Raw genomic sequence first — 17333 nt, 5'->3', positions numbered from 1 at the left:
GATGCCCTGTCAGTGTCTGATGACATGTGTCTGTTAAGCTTAGGTTTGACCTCATGTGGCAGAAACCTCAACAGCGACCTAAACAATAGGCCTTCTCTCTCACATGAAGGAAATTGAAAGCTCTGGTACAGTAGCCCCAGGACCACATACCAGGGTTTGCAGAAGGCAGTCCTGGTTTATGGCTGATGTCCTACAAACATTATTAGCACTCTCCAAAGTGCCCAGGTGTGGATAATAAACTACAAAATCATCCCTAGTGAGTACGGACACAGTTTCCTTCTAACTTCCTGCTCCAGCATCTGAACAGGTGGCTTTCATCCCATAAGAGTTCTATGTATAGTTATGCAGCTTGAGAGTTGTGGAACTCGCAGGAGCCTCATTCATGTTGTACCCATTATAGATTTAGTTTGACGATTTTCCAAAATATGAAGTAAAATGTCATGTGGATCAGATACCGTCTCTTATTCTCAGCATGTTACCTTGGGGGCTAAAAGCAGTGCTGTCCCAAGAGGGCTGCTGAAGCGGCAGCCATCACATTCACCATCCTGACAGCAGAAAAGAGGAAGGGCAAAAATGGAATCACACCTCTTTGGTGAAAACCTAATTTTCAGGAGAATTCATGGAAACTCCACCAAGATTTCTATTCTTATCTCATTGCCACACTTAGCTAAGCACATGTTGCTCCCAGTAATGTAGACATTCTTTTAGTAATGGGAGAAGGAAAAAAATAAATCATCACCTTGGCTCATAGCTCCACTTTATGCCCCCGGACTTAGCAGCAAATCTCAGAGACCATCTTGTACCTGAATTTAGTTTAGGGAGCAGATGCCTCTCACTGACCCTTCTGCCTTTTTTGTCTCTCCTGCTTTATAGATTTGGTTCTACACCAACAGTATCTTTGGAAAAGCTGGAATCACTCCAGAAAAGATCCCATACATCACCCTGAGCACCGGTGGCATTGAGACTCTGGCTGCCGTCTTCTCTGTAAGTAAACCCAGGGTTATTCCTGAGAACATCATGGGGTTTAAACAGCACTGTGGGAACCTCCAGGGGACAAACCAGCATGCCTTTAAAGGAACATGCCCTTTGTCACTCCGAAGGTGTCTGAATTTGGGGGGTTTATCATGCAGTTATCACTGATGTTTCAGCCATCTAGAGAACATTCTTATCTACATCTTGTTTCCCTGTTGTCTTCTTTTAAATAAGTAACTCCTTTCTCTGAACTCTCACCTAGTACCAAATGTCACACTGTGATGGGCACCCTGTGAAGAGGCCGTAGCTCCCTGGGAGGCCAGATCAGAGTCTATGCAAACCTAAGTTCTGTTACCATGACTTTAAAACCACTGGCTATCATCACCACCCCCAAACATGTAGGAGTTTGCCAGGCAGAGAAAGGAGAAAGGACACTTCAGTCCATCGGTTCAAGAGGGAAGCTTTAATGATAAGCCACAATGTTCAAAAGAAGAGAGACATAGAGCTCATCACTCTTTCTCAACTTGAGTGTGTACAATAAACATTGAGGGGAAAATAAAACCTTAGGGGTTTCAGAATCTAGCAGCAATTGCACAGGTTTTGCAATCAGACCAAACCAGCATTGAATCCTGGCTCTGGAACTTCTTCACTGCGTGGTGTTGGACAATGCATCCCACCTCTCTGTTCTTCAGTTTCCCCCTTTACGAGCTATTCCTTTCTCGTCTACCTTGACCTTGATGAAGTAGCTCATTTATTTCCACTTGTGCTCACTGATTTGCGCTGCCAAGATTGATGCCAGTGCCAACAGGCAGAGGCTTCTAATTGTATTCCTGCCTCATTTTCGAAAGAACAGTTTAATTTGCTCCTTGCTCTTAATGGAGCATTCTAACAAGATGCTTTTAAAAACACATGTCATGAAATTGTTGAGACCCGATGCTTGTCCCTTTTCCACTCACGGTCTTTTTGTTAGGAAAACATATCTTGATGTTTCACAACCTGGAAGTTTCGCAAAATTCTTGTCTCAATTTACAGACTGCACACAATTGTCATTAGTAATTTTTACATTGATCAGCAAGAAAGCACAGTCAGCCTGGAATGAAAGTGATGGGAAAATTACAGGGTTTTTTGAGGGTTTTTGTGTAAAGTATTTTGTTGCTATAAGAAATCAACATGAGCTCATTAGAGTAAATTCATAAAATACAGAAAATAGAAACAAAGAAGAAATACCTACAATCATACTACCCAAGTATGTTTGGCAAAATTTCTTTTGTTCTCTAGACATAGACAGCTGTATTAATCTTACTCAGTATAATGCTATCTTTAGCTCAAAATTGCTAATTATTAGAGAGATGCAAATCAAAATTACAATGAGGTATCATTTCACACCAATCAGAATGATCATCATTAAAAAGTCTAAAAATAACAATTGCTGGAAAGGGTATGGAGAAAAAGGAACCCTCCTACACTGTTAGTGAGAATGCAAATTGTTGCAGCCACTGTGGAGAACAGTATGAAGTTTCCTTAAAAAGCTAGAACTGGAGTTGCCTATGATCCAGCAACCCACTCCTGAGCATATATTCAGAGAAAATTGTAATTCAAAAAGATGCACGCACCCCAGTGTTGGTAGCAGCACTGTTAACAATAGCCATGACATAGAACCAACCTAAATGTCCATCCACATAGGAGTGGATAAAGAGGATGTGTTATATATAGATATACAATGGAATATTACTTGGGCATAAAAAAGAATGAAATAATGCCATTTGTAGCGACATGGATGGACCTAGAGATTATCATACTAAGTGAAGTAAGTCAGGCAAATATCATATGATATCACTTATATGTAGAGTCTAAAATATGACACAAATTAACTAATTTACTAAACAAAACAGACTCACAGGCATAGAAAACAAATTTATGGTTTCCAAAGGGGAAAGGTGTGGGGGGAGGGACAAAGTGGGAGTTTAGGATTAGAAGATACACACTGATATATATAAAATAAACAATAGTCCTCCTGTATAGCACAGGGAACTATACTCAACATCCCCTAATACCCTATGATGGAAAAGAGTATGAAAAAGTGTACATATATGTAAGTATATACATATAACTGAATCACTTGGCTATATACCACAAACTAACACAAACTGTGAATCAACTATAATTTAAAAACTCCTATCTTTAGACTAATTTTAATTCTGCTTTTTGTTCACCTAAACTTATGTCCCAAATAATTTTCCATTTTATTATTTATTATTTGAGTAAATTTTTATTGATGGTGGTGGTTTAGTCACCAAGTATTATCCATCTTTTGTGACCCCATGGACTGGAGCCCACCAGGCTCCTCTGTCCATGGGATTTCCCAGGCAAGAATACTGGAGTGGGTTGCCCTTTCCTTCTCCAGGAGATCTTCCCAACCCAGGGATCAAACCCAGGTCTCCTGCATTGCAGGCGATTCTTTATTGACTGAGCCACCAGGGAAATTTTTATTGAAGTATGACACATATACAGAAAAAGTACACAGATTGTTGCCCCTTCTGAATTAACACTATTTGTGAAAGCTGTATCATTCTTCAAGAACTGGCTGTAAAGCCGTGTCCTTAACCGTTGTCTATGGGGTGAGGTTGTTGAGTGTCTCTGCTCAAACGGCAGAGCCACACTGCCCAGAATCTGATCCCAGCTCCACCCCGTTTAAACTGCATGACCCCAGTGAGATATTCAACAGCTCTGTGACCCAATTTCCCCATTTCTATAATAAGGACACCATCCCTGCCTGATAGGGAAGGAATGAGGATTAAACAAGTGGGCACATACTTAGTGATGCACACAATGCCTGGCACGTTATGTAATTCAGTGAGTGTGAACTGTTCTAGTTCTGGCTAGGTAGGTTCCCATTGTTTGTCACTTTAAATAAGGCTGTGATGGACATTCTTGCAGAGAGCAGGACTTTTCAGCGTCTCTCGCAATCTTTCCATAGCTGAGGAAGCCAGTTCAGCTCAGTTCAGTGGCTCAGTCATGTCCGACTCTTTGTGACCCCATGGACTACAGCACACCGGGCTTCCCCATCCATCACCAACTCCCAGAGCTTGTTCAAACTCATGTCCATCAAGTCGGTGATGCTGTCCAACCATCTGAGGAAACCAAGACCAGACGAAATGACTTACCCAGGATCCCACAGCAGTAGGTCAGAACCTGAGGGTGTGGGGAGCACTAACATCTAAGGCCTCTCTCTTCCCAAGGCCCTGAGTGCTTTCCCTGAGGTCTCAGGAAGGCACACATCAATCCTGGCAGTCCAGTGACTGTTTGAAAAAGGAGCCAACAGACGGTGTGGTGATGCTTCCAGCCTCCGTCTCTCTGACCCTAGGCTTCTGGTGCCCACTCTGTGGCTGGCAGATCATCCTTAGTAGAGCCAACAGCCTTTGATGAAGTCCTTATGAGGATTAGTCCCAGGAATGAGGGAAATGACTTTGCCCTCCTGGGAGAGAAAGAGAGGACTTTTCTAAGATCAGAGCTAGGGGTCAGAGCCTCTGAAGAGTCTGCCCGCTTCTCCAAGTCTGGATTTTGATGGGCTACAGTCATTTGGATCTTGCACATTCCAGAGGTTCGGGCATCTCGGTGAGGGCCCAGAGCAGGGATGTTGGCTTCATAGTGTTGGTGCATGTGTGCGTGCTAAGTCACTGCAGTCGTGTCTGACTGTAGCCCACCAGACTCCTCTGTCCAAAGGATCCTCCAGGCAAGAGTACTGGAGTGGGTTGCCACGCCCTCCTGCAGGGGATCTTCCCGACCCAGGGACTGAACCCAGATCTGCTGCATCTCCTGAATTAGCAGGCAGGTCCTTCCACTAGCACCATCTGGGAAGCCCAGGTGTTGGTGAAAGTGAAAGTCGCTCAGTCACGTCCCACTGTTTGCCACCCCATGGACTTCCATAGTCCACGGAATTCTCCAGGCCAGAATACTGGAGTGGGTAGCCTTTTTCTTCTCCAGGGGATCTTCCCAACCCAGGGATTGAACCCAGGTCTCCTGCTTTGCAGGCAGATTCTTTACCAGCTGAGCCACAAGGGAAGCCCAAGAATGCAGGAGTAGGTAGCCTATCCCTTCTCCAGGGGATCTTCCTGACCCAGGAATCAAACTGGGGTCTCCTGCATTGCAGGCGGATTCTTTACCAACTGAGCTATCAGGGAAACCCCAGATGTTGGTGGACTTACTCATTCATGAGTTCATCCATGCTACAAACAGCTTATATCATGCTTGTGCTTCAGAGTCACCAGTAACATTATTGTGACCTAAGGAGAAAGACATAGAAACAGACACCTGTCATGTGTAACACTGGGATGTGCTCTCCTTTGAGGGATTCCAGGAGGACTTCCTGGAGGAGGGACATAAGAGTCTGAGAGCTGAAGGGCCAGCGGGAGTTAGCCAGGTGAAGGGCAACCTGCCCCATGGCCCTGTGTCCAAGCTCCCAATCTGCGCTCCCTCCTAGTTTATCTTCTAGGAGAGTTGAAGATGCAGATTAGTTCACTGGAAACAGTCCTAAAAATGGTAGCATTTACACTAATCCTCGGAAATATCATGAGATTAAATTCAGCATGAGGCTGGGAGTCTGTAATGGAACAATGTGTGGGGGGAGAAAGAGTTTGGGCTCTAGGGCCTGCTGCTCTGAATTCAAATCCTAGTCATCTTTTTACCAGCTGAGTGGTTTGAAGGAAATTGCCCAAGATCTCTGGATTTCTTTACTCATCTTTAAAATAGGTACATAACCACGCCCAGCTGTGGAAGGCAGAATATCGACTTCCCAAGTGTCCACTTCCTAATTCCTGGAAACACACATATGCTATTTTACATGGCAAAAGAGGTTTTGCAAATGTGATGAAGTCAAAGGTTTAGGATGGGGAGGTTATCCTGTATTATCCGGTAGGTCCAGGGTAATCACAGGCATCCTTATAAGAGAAGCAGGAGAGCTGTAATCAGAGAAGGAGATGTGATAGTGTAGCGGAGGTGGTGTAATGTTGACTCTGAAGATGATGGGAGGGGCCACAAGCCAAGGAATGCAGGCGGCCTTGAGAAGCTGGAAAAGATGGAGAACAGATCCAGAAGGGACATAGCCCTGCAGACAACTGACTTTTTAAAAAATAATTTTATTTATCTATTTATTTCTGACTGTGCTGGGTCTTCGTTGCTATCAACAGGCTTTTTCTCCAGTTGCAAAGAGCAGGGGCTACTTATTTCAGTGCAAGTGTTTCTCCGGAGAAGGCAATGGCAACCCATTCCAGTACTCTTGCCTGGAAAATCCCATGGACGGAGGAGCCTGGTAGGCTGCAGTCCATGGGGTCCATGTGGTCGCACTGAGCAGCTTCACTTTCACTTTTCACTTTCATGCATTGAAGCAGGAAACGGCAACTCACTCCAGTGTTCTTGCCTGGAGAATCCCAGGGATGGGAGAGCCTGGTGGGCTGCCGTCTATGGGGTTGGACAGAGTCAGCCGCAGCAGCTTCTCATTGGTGGCTTCTTTTGTTGTGAAGCACAGGCTCTAGGGCACACAGGCTTCAGTAGTTGAGGCACCTGGGCTCAACAGTGGCCGTTCCCAGGCTCTAGAAAGTGAAGTTGCTCAGTCGTGTCCGACTTTGCAACCCCATGGACTGTAGCATACCAGGCTCCTCCGTCCATGGAATTTTCCAGGCAAGAGTACTGGAGTGGGTTTCCATTTCCTTCTCCCGGGGGTCTTCCTGACCCAGGGATCGAACCCGGGTCTTCCTCATTGCAGGCAGATGCTTTACCATCTGAGCCACCAGGGCTCTAGAGCACAGCTCAGTAGTGGTGGTGCACGGGCTTAGTTGCACTGTGGCATGTGGGATCTTCCTGGCCTGGTGTTCAAACTTGCAACAACCGACTTTTGCTCCATGAGACCTATTTTAGACTCATGACCCCCAGAACTGTGAGAGACTAAATATATGTTTCTTTAAGCCACTAACTGTGTGGTAATTTTTTAAAGCAGCCACAGAAAACTGATGCACCACCTTACAGAATTTGTCATAGAAACAAAACCCAAAGTACATGAAGGTCCACTGGGTGGTCCTGACAGTCAGTATTCAGGACATCTTTTGCTCCTTCCCTGGTGGCTCAGATGGTAAAGAATTTGCCTGCAATGTGGGAGACCCAGGTTCAATCCCTGGACCAGGAAGATCCCCTGGAGAATGGAATGACAACCTACTCCAGTGTTCTTGCCTGGAAAATTCCATGGACAAAGGAGCCTGGTAGGCTATAGTCCATGAGGCCACAAAGAGTCAGACATGACTGAGTGACTAACACTTGCCCCTTTCCAAGTTCTTATTACCTTGTTTCCAAATATATACTTACTATTCCTCCAACCCTGGGCAGTAATTGCCTATCAAAAGGACTTGCCAAGGTTGTTTTTTTTTTCCCTTCTTTCTTCTCACTGAGATTTTTGAGAGTCTATTAAAATGGCTTTGGGCCCTAAAAACACCGAGAAAGACATTTTTGTTCATTTGATCTGCAATTAATTTCGGCTCCTGGCATTGCCAGTCAGCTTGGGCAGTTGTAAATAACTGCCATCTTGCAGAAAGAGCTGGTTTTCCAAATTGCTCTTCTTGACACAGCATTAACTCTCTAATGAGTGAAGGTCCACAGAGTGTCACTCAGGCCACGCGAGCCCGAGGGTCTGCTGCCACGTGGCTGGCTTGTGGAATTCAAGACATTCCATTAAGAGGCAGGGATGTGTTTTAAATCAGGGTAAGCAGAATTCACATAAACCACTCTTACTCCTTCCTCAGTAAGTGTTTGCGATTGTCAGGGAATGGACTATGTCATCGAGCTCAAGTAAAAAAAAAAATCTACTGATTTCCACCACCCACTCTGCTTCCCAACAAGTCTCACAGTTTCATCATCAAAACCTTTAGTGTTTCCTTCAGTCTCGAGCCCCAGATCAACTGTGTTTTAGAGGAGAGAGTGGGTAGAAGTGATGATGCGGTGTGATGTGGTCCCCAGGCCCTGCCTTACCAGGTGGGTGACCTTGGGCCCATTATTTAGCCTCTCTGGGCCCCAGTTTTCTCTTGGAGTAAGCGGTGGGGTGAGAACAAATCCTTATCTAAACAGGTTTATCCTGAGAATCATACAGTGATTCACAGTGTTTGGCACGGAGCAGGTACTTAATAAACATTCATTATTGTTATAATGAATGAATGAAAATTCAAATTTCCCATTTGCCCAAAGTTGAGAATGGTTTAAATTATGATCATAAACCTCTTAAGATCACATTTTACTTTCCCAAGAGAGGTGGGAGGGAGGGACGTGTGCCCCTTAGAAGCTACAGAAGCTGTGGCCTGAAGCCATTTCTAAAGTGACTCAGAGGAGAAGGTCCTCCCAGGACTTGAAAACCTGGAGAAGCCTGGTCTGCTGGCAACCTCTGCTGCGATTCCAGTGGGTTCCCATCCAAGTCTGATTTTGCCCTTTGCTTGAAATGTCTCAAGACCACTTGAATTTATTATACTTAAGAATCATTTGATCACCTGGAATAACAATCATTTTGAAAGTTACCTTCTTCATTTCTCATACCTTTGGCCCAAACAGAGATACATGTCTCACACACATTCATCTTGGAAATAGAAATTTCCAAACAAAGGACTTCCCTTGTGGCTCAGCTGGTAAAGAATCCACCTGCAATGTGGGAAGCCTGGGTTCGATCCCTGTGTTGGGAAAATCTCCCAGAGAAGAGAAAGGCTACCCACTCCAGTATTCTGGCCTGGAGAATTCTATGGACTATATAGTCCATGGGATTGCAAAGAATCAGATATAACTGGCGACTTTCATTTTTCCGAACAAAATTTATGTTTCAGTGAATTATTTTTTAATGTGCAATTTAGAGAGAGCCTTTTTCAAGTAGAAAATGATTTGTGAGACCTTGGTCTTCTGAACATGGACTTAAATTCGCAGATAACCAAGGTCTCTGCTTCTTTTCAGACTGAGATTTGTGAAGGCAAAGATTAGGTTAGCACTTGCATATTTAAAACAGAAGTATAGCAGTTAAAAGTAATATGGAAATTTGACATTTTTTCTCACGCAATCTGTGTTGGCTTTCCTCTCTCAGCAAGAGAGCCGAGTCAGCAATAATAACAAACACATCCTGTATTCCTTTCTCCCATCCTTCTATAACTAAAGCCTAACCAATAATCCAGCTTCTGTCTAGAGCATCACTAATTGTTGGTGTGACCCCCCTGAGCTGGGGGTCCTCAGGGACCCCCACCATCCCCAAGTGTCAAGATCAAGGACAACCATTTGGGATACTGCGGTGCTGGCCTCTGTCTGGGAGGCATCTTGCTCCAATGTTCAGGTCGTGTGCGTGTGTGTGTGTGTGTGTGTGTGTGTGTGTGTGTGTGTGTGTGTGACACACAGCAGGTTTGAAGAAATGACGACAGTTTTGTCAAGCTGGATTTCTGCAGCCCGAGTCTGCTTGAGTTCCCCTAGGCTAAGAGCCAGTCTATAATAAGCACCCAGTACATAGTTGCTTAATTGAGTGAGACTCAATTACAGCCATTTGGGAAAGGAGCATCTGCTAAGTAGATGGAGCGCTTTGCCTCTGGCTGGGATCCACATCCTCTGCCCCAGGCAGTCAGATCAGGGGCTCTGAAGGAGGTGGAGACCCCGGCAACAGCGCTTCCTCTCTCTGAAGTCCTGCGCACAGTCAGCGCACATGGCTGCTCAGGAGCAGGAAGTCAGGCCAGGCAAAGGCTGAGTCCACAGGACCCAGCAGGATCAGAAAGGGCCCGGCCTGGAATAGGACAGAAAGAACATGGTGTATTTATATGTGTGCTCAATCACGTCTGACGTTTTGTGACCCCATAAACTGTAGCCTGCCAGGCTCCTCTATCCATGGGATTTTCCCAGGCAAGAATACTGGAGTTGCCATTTCCTCCTCTAGGGGATCTTCCCAACCTGGGAATTGAACCCATGTCTCTGGCATCTCCTGCATTGGCAGGTGGATTCTTCACCATTGAGTCCACTGAGTGAACTCTTACTGGGCCCTGCCAACCCTGAGATGTCAGGAATTCTACCAACTGCTGAGTTCTTCAAACCCTAGACACTTGGCTGCAAACAGGCAACACAATATAGACAGATTGACCTATAAAATTGTATAAAGTAATGTAAGTGAAGGGCTTCCTCGGTGGTAAAGAAGGAGCTGCAGGTTCAATCCCTGGTTTGGAAAGATCCCCTGGAGGAGGACATGGCAACCCACTCCAGTATTCTTGCATGGAGAATCCCACGGATAGAGGAGTCTGGCAGGCTACAGTCCATAGGGTCACAAAGAGTCTGACATGACTGAAGCAGCTGAGCATGCACAATGTATGTGAAACACTGTAAAGACACATTAAGTCAGATTTGAAAGCTTTGATTGAGTCACATTTGAAATAAATGAAATTTCTTGCTGTTACTGTTCAGTCACTCAGTCGTGTCTGACTCTGCGACCCCGTGGACTATAGCATGCCAGGCTTCCCTGTCCTTTAGGCTCTCTTTTCCTTCCCTCCACCCTTTCCTTCTTTCTTCATTTGCTTCATCATTTAACAGACAATATGCTAAGCCCTGCTCTCCATCAGACCTGAGCTCCCTGTATGTGTTTGCTACAGCTGCACACAGACTGAGTATCACAAACTGAGTGGCTTAGATGCAGACCTCTCACCTTTCTGGAGGGTGTTCATTGGAAGGACTGATGTTGAAGCTGAAACTCCAATATTTGGCCACCTAATGCGAAGAGCTGACTCATTTGAAAAGACCCTGATGTTGGGAAAGATTGAAGGCAGGAAAGAAGGGGACGACAGAGGATGAGATGGTTGGATGGCATCACCGACTGAGTGGACATGAGTTCGGGTAAACTCCAGGAGTTGATGATGGACAGGGAGGCCTGGCATGCTGCAGTCCGTGGGGTCACAAAGAGTCAGACACGACTGAGCAACTGAACTGAACTGAAGTCTGAAACAAGGTGTTGGAGGATGGATTCCTTCTGAGGTTGAGAGAGGATCTGTTCTAGGACTCTTCCCTGGCACCTGGACATTTGCTGGCAATCACTGGCTTTCCTCAGCTTGTGGAAACATCACCCTGATCCCAGCCTTCACCGTTACGTGGCCTTCTCCCTGTGTGCGTGTCTGTGTGCACATTTTCCCCTGTCTATAAGGACACTAGTCATCCTGGATTAGGGCCCTGAGGACCTCATTTGAACTTGATTACCTCTGTTGTTGTCATTATTGTTAAGTTGCTCAGTTGTGTCTAACTCTTTTGTGACCGCATGGACTATAGCCCACCAGGCTCCTCTGTCCATGGGATTTCCCAGGGAAGAATACTGGAGTGGGTTGCCATTTCCTCCTCCAAGAGATCTTCCAGACCCAGGGATCTACCCTGCGTCTCCTGCGTTGGCAGGCAGATTCTTTACCACTGAGCCACCAGGGAAGCCCGGTTACCTCTGTGAAGACCCTATTCCCAAATCAAGTGACATTCTGAGATACCAGGGCTTAGGCCTTCAACCTGTCCTTTTTGGGGAGGACACAGTTCAACTCATTCATTCCCCAAGGGCAGGGACTCCTGTCTCTCCTCTGTGCCCCAGTGCCAGGGCCTCCCACAATGAAGGAAAGAAAGCTTTGGGAAAGTGTGTGCATTCTTTTCGTAATTCTAGATGTTACTTGTCTTACTGACAGTGAGGAGAGGTACTGTAGTACAGGGGTTAAGAGCAAGACTCTGGAACCAGACTACCTGCACTTAAATGGCGGCTCTGCCTCTGTGTGACTTTGGGTAGGTTGCTCAACCTCTATGAGCCTCAATTTCTGGATGTAACAGAGGATGATAGTAGCATACCCTAATAGCATACCCTAGCATACCCTAATAGCATAATAGAGACATTATGAAGATTAAGTTATTGCAATATACATAAATGTGTCTAGAACTATGTCTCGTGTATAGTAAGTGCTGTAATGGTGTTCCCTAGACCATAATCAAGGTAGCATGGTGTTGACAATAAGGATAGCTGCAGATCAATGGCGTAGAATAAAGTAAGAAATACAAAAGGTGCCAAAGTGACTTAATGCAAAAGGATAGTCTTTATTAAGAAATGGTGCCATAAAAAGTAGTCACATCGAAAAAAAAAACAAAAAACTCTTGTCTCATGCTGTACGCACACAAATTAACTCAAAATTGACCATAGACTGAAACATAGAAGCTAAAATTATAAGACATCTAGAAGAGAACATAGGAGGAAGTCTTTGCAACCTTGAGGTAAGCAGTGATTTCTTAGATGGGACACAAGAAGCATGAACCATTTTTTAAATTGAAACATAATTGTGCAATATTATGTGAATTATTTTGAGGGGCTCCAAAATCACTGCAGATGGTGATTGCAGCCATGAAATTAAAAGACGGTTACTCCTTGGAAGGAAAGTTATGACCAACCTAGACAGCATATTAAAAAACAGAGACACTTTGCCAACAAAGGTCCATCTCATCAAGGCTATGGTTTTTCCAGTGGTCATGTATGAATCTGAGGGTTGGACTACAATGAAAGCTGAACATTGAAGAATTGATGCTTTTGAACTGTGGTGTTGGAGAAGACTCTTGAGAGTCCCTTGGGCTGCAAGGAGATCAAACCAGTCCATCCTAAAGGAGATCAGTCCTGGTTCATTGGAAGGACTGATGTTGAAGCTGAAACTCCAATACTTTGGCCACCTGATGCGAAGAGCTGACTCATTTGAAAAGACCCTGATGCTGGGAAAGATTGAGGACAGGAGGAGAAGGGAACAACAGAGGATGAGATGATTGGATGGCATCACTGACTCAATGGACATGAGTTTGGGTAAACTCTGGGAGTTGATGATGGACAGGGAGGCCTGGCGTGCTGCAGTCCATGGGGTTGCAAAGAGTTGTACAAGACTGAGCGACTTCACTTTCACTTTTCACTTTCATGCACTGGAGAAGGAAATGGCAACCCACTCCAGTGCTCTTGCCTGGAGAATCCCAGGGACAGTGGAGCCTGGTGGGCTGCCGTCTATGGGGTTGCACTGAGTCGGACACAACTGAAGTGAACTGAACTGATGTGAATTTCTGGTGATGAAGCTTGTTTTTAATTGACCAGTTGGATTTCATCAAAAGTAAAAGTAAGAGCTGGGGACTTCCCTGATGTTTCAGCGGTTGAGAGACCACCTTACAGTGAGGGGAATGTGAGTTCAATCCCTGGTCAGGGAACTAAGATCCCATATGGCTCTAAGCTCACAGCTACTGAACTGGAGTGCCACAACTAGAGAGTCTGTGTGCCAGAAGGAGAGATCCCGCATGACGCAATGAAGATCCATGTGCTGCAACCAAGATCTAATGCAGGCTGACTAATTAATGAGTCCTTCTAAAAAGCAAAAGCTGTAACTATTTAAAAGAGTGTTAATGGACTGGAAAGGCAAGTCAGACTGGGGAATATTCACAAAGTTCACATGGAACTTTATCCAGAGTATGTGAAGAATTCTCAGTGATTCAACAATAAGAAGACCAACAACCCCCTTGAAGATCAGAAAACTGAATAGACACTTTATGAAAGAAAATATCAAAAACCACCATGAACAGATGAAAATTTGCTCAACACCAATAGTTATCAGGGCAATTAAAGCTAAAACCCATAATGGGACATAACTCACCATAAGGATGACTAAAGTTAAAATGATGAAGAGTACCAAATGGTGATGAAGATTTGGAGTAACTGGGACTTTAGTATACTGCTGGAGGGACTTTAAAATGGAAAACAGTTTGGTGGTTTCTTGTCAAGTTTTACTCATACAACCTAGCCATTTTCTCATAAATATTTACCCAAGAGAAATCAAAGCACACATATACACAGAGACTTGAACACTGATCTTCATAACAGTTTTATTCATAAGAGCCCAAACTGGAAACAGCCCAAATGTCTGTCGACTAATGAATGAAGAAACAAATTGTGTTATATCCACTCAATGGAATACTACTGAACACTAAACAGGAATAAGTTACAGATGTATACAACACAGATGAATCCCAAAAGCATGTTGATGACCAGTATGGAAATATCATCTCATCTGGACTAATCTAATCTATACTGGTGGGAAGCTATCAGCGGTTGCTTGGGGCCAGTGAACTTTGAAATGACAGAAATGTTCCATATCTTGGTGTGGTCAGTGCTTTATGAGTGTGTAAGTCTCGCAAAACTTACCAAACTGCACATTTAAAACAGGTACATTTTATTGAATCTAACTACATATCAATCTAACAAGAAAAAAAGTTTTTACCGTTTTTATTCCACCACTGATCCTAGGACTGTGTAGTGGGCAGCAGGTGAAGGTAAATGGCTGCTGAATAGATGAATTACCCTGGCTCAGGAGTCCCCAGAGGGACTGTCTTTAAAGCATCAGGAGGCTAACAGTTCATCCCTGGCTGACACCAGTAGCCTTCAGAGGCTGCTGTTCACCTTGAGTTCATGTCTTCACTAATGATTTCCATGTTGAGTGGAAATGCCATGTTTAGTCTAATCCCTTTTGACAGGATGCACTTCGGTGCTATTTAAAGAAGGAGGAAGAGAGCCCTGGAGACTGACCCTGTTTCCCACTAGGATGGAGAGGGTTTCCATCTTTTCTTTGTTTCACAGACATTTCCTTGGCATCTTCTACAAACTGTTTCCAAATCAAAGATGATGTTCCCAGCTTTACTTTGGCTCAGGTTCCTGGTTCTTGCAGACACTTTAGTGAAAAGAAGCAGCCAGATCCCCCGAAAGCACTTGAATGTTGGCATGATGGTATGAGAGTGGGTCTCAGCTGGTTTGTGCTTGGGGCACACTTGCTGACTCTGAAATCGATGATTGTGCCTTTAAAGAAGCTAAAATAAAAATACAAATAATGGAAAACATCCAACAGCACTGAAGTCAGTAACAGGTTCAGGTGTGACAATGTATCAATCTCAGTGTAGCAACCTCAGTGTCTCCCAATGACTGTGACGGTTGTCATGGTAACGGCTCTAGTCACTTCTGCACTCTGTCCCTGGCTACACTAACTGAATCCTCTAAGATGCTTATGAGGTGAAGCCCACAGATCGTCCAGTTATGAGCAGCCTGCATTTCCAGTGCCAGCTGTAACTTTGGGTTTGACCCCATTGAGCATAAGAACGATTATGACATCCTTAGATTGTAGCAGAAACACACTGTACAGGGTGATGAAAATTTCCCAGCGCAGGTATTGAAAATCACGGGCGCTTGGGAAAGAGTCAAGACTGGATTGGTGACTCAGGGAGTAGGGGTTTGCATCTTCACGTGTTAGTTAAGTCTTTTCATCCTTTTTTAACTTAGAAAAGATCACTGTAGGACTTCCCTGGTGGTCCAGTGCTTAAGAATCTGCCTGCCAAGGCAAGGGACGTGGGTTCAGTTCCTGGTCTGGGAAGACTCCACATAATACTGTGCAACTAAGCTCTTGCGCCACAACTACGGAGCCTGCGTGCCTGGAGCCCCTGCTCTACAGCAAGAGAAGCCGCCTCCGTGAGAAGCCCGTGCAAAGCAATAGAGACTAGCGCCTGCTCCCCACAACCAGAGAAAGCCCATGCGCGACAAAGACCCAGCACGGCCACAAGTACATTAATTAATCAAATTCTTTTTTTCCTTAATATATATATGTCATTGAAGTATAGTTGACTTAACAATGTTTCAGGTGCACAGCAAGGTGATTCAGTTAGACACATACACATACAATATTTTTGAAATTATTTTCCATTATAAGTTATTATAAGATACTGACTAAAGTTCCCTGTGCTATACAATAAACCTTTGTTGCTTGTTGCATATCTATTTTTTAAACTAGAAATTTAGCATTCTATTCAAACTAAGTCAAACAAGTGAAATCAACACGTCATAAATTTTTAGGTGAAAATTCATGAGTTCCCTAAAATATATATTATATATATAAGCTTTTCTATTACACTTGATAAAGGCTTGAGAAAGAACATCCAAAAAAAAAAAAAAAGAGAGATGGAGAAATTGGAAAACATAAACTAAATGTAATGGGAGCACTGCATATGAAGTAGAAAAAGTGAAACAAACTAGAGTAAGTAAAAATACACAGCTGCACATTTAAAAAGCTCATTGCAGAAAACTTAGAAAAGACAGAAAAATAATAAGTAAAATCACAATCACACATTATTCCCCCAACCACAGTTTGCCATTACAAACTATTTTAGCATCTATTTTTCCAGAATGTATTAGTTTCATATAGCTAAAATTTACAAAACTGTCGATGTCTCTATAGCTTTATGTCCTACTCTTTTCACTTAAAAGTATATCCTGAAGATTTTTCTGTTATTTTAAATTCTTTGAAAATATGTGAATCTCTACACAATTACCATGGGGATGTTCCAATATTTATTTAACTAATTCAGTTGTTGATAGACCTCTAGATTTCTATTTCCTTAAGAACATGCCTGCCAGTGCAGGAGACATAAGAGACATGGGTTCGGTCCCTGGGTTGGGAAGAGCCCCTGGAGAAGGGAATGGCTACCCGGCTCCAGTATTCTTGCCTGAAGAACCCCATGGACAGAGAAGCCTGGCGGACTACAGCGAAGAGTCAGACATGACTGGAGCCACTGAGCACATAAACAACACTATGAAGAAGATCTTTGTTCAGAAAGTTTTGACCAAATGTCTATTTCCTTAGGATAAATATCCAAAAGGTGAATGACTGAGTTAAAGAGCAGAGCTATTTTTCAAACATCCCTGGGCGTGAGAGAGCATTTACCCCACTTTCTTATCTCTGAGGAGCTCTGCGTGGCTTTTAACAAATTCCATAATCTCACTGGACCTCTAATTCCAGGTGTCTCCGATCTCCATCCCCACCTCCCAGGGACCCAGCTTCCCGCCATGTTGCTCTGGTCCTGGAAGCCCCTCTCAGGTCCTCCCCTTTGATGGACTCAGTTCATAAAAGCTTGGAGAGGAGAGATGACTTAGACGCATGCCCTTCTCTCTCTCTACAACTTTCCCAGCAACTACTAATCTTTGCTTCCTCCATGGCTCTCACTGGACCTGGCTTCCCATGGGGTAAACCTACCATCCTCATCTCCCTCTCCTCTGAGATATGAGAACCATCATACTTGCCTTATAAAGATAAACCTTCACTCCATCAGCAAATGTTGGCTCCACACCTACTGGGTGGTCTTCTAGGTTCTGGGAAAACAAAGATGAAACTCCTAACCTTCAAGAGAGGAGGAGAGTCAGGGTACAGGGAGGAAGGTGCTGAGCATCCAGGTGCATCCATGTGCTCTTACCAAGTGGAGCTTTGTCTATTCTGCTGGGGAAAATACTAATGTCTTATGGACCA

At 44.2% G+C, this 17333-nt stretch overlaps 1 protein-coding gene across 3 annotated transcripts in view; it reads left to right on the top strand.

Annotated features, from left to right (window-relative positions):
• Nucleotides 1-17333, top strand: part of SLC2A9 (solute carrier family 2 member 9) — a 227341-nt gene that overhangs the window by 138116 nt on the left and 71892 nt on the right. For all 3 annotated transcript variants that reach the window (XM_027545036.1, XM_027545035.1, XM_027545037.1), the window contains one exon: nt 874-984. In XM_027545036.1, the coding sequence (XP_027400837.1) occupies nt 874-984 (111 nt within the window). The remainder of the gene's footprint in view (nt 1-873; nt 985-17333) is intronic.

Source organism: Bos indicus x Bos taurus, chromosome 6 (assembly GCF_003369695.1).
Source record: "Bos indicus x Bos taurus breed Angus x Brahman F1 hybrid chromosome 6, Bos_hybrid_MaternalHap_v2.0, whole genome shotgun sequence".
In the NCBI taxonomy this organism is placed as follows: Eukaryota; Metazoa; Chordata; class Mammalia; order Artiodactyla; family Bovidae; genus Bos; species Bos indicus x Bos taurus.
This window is presented reverse-complemented; position numbering and strand designations above follow the sequence as displayed.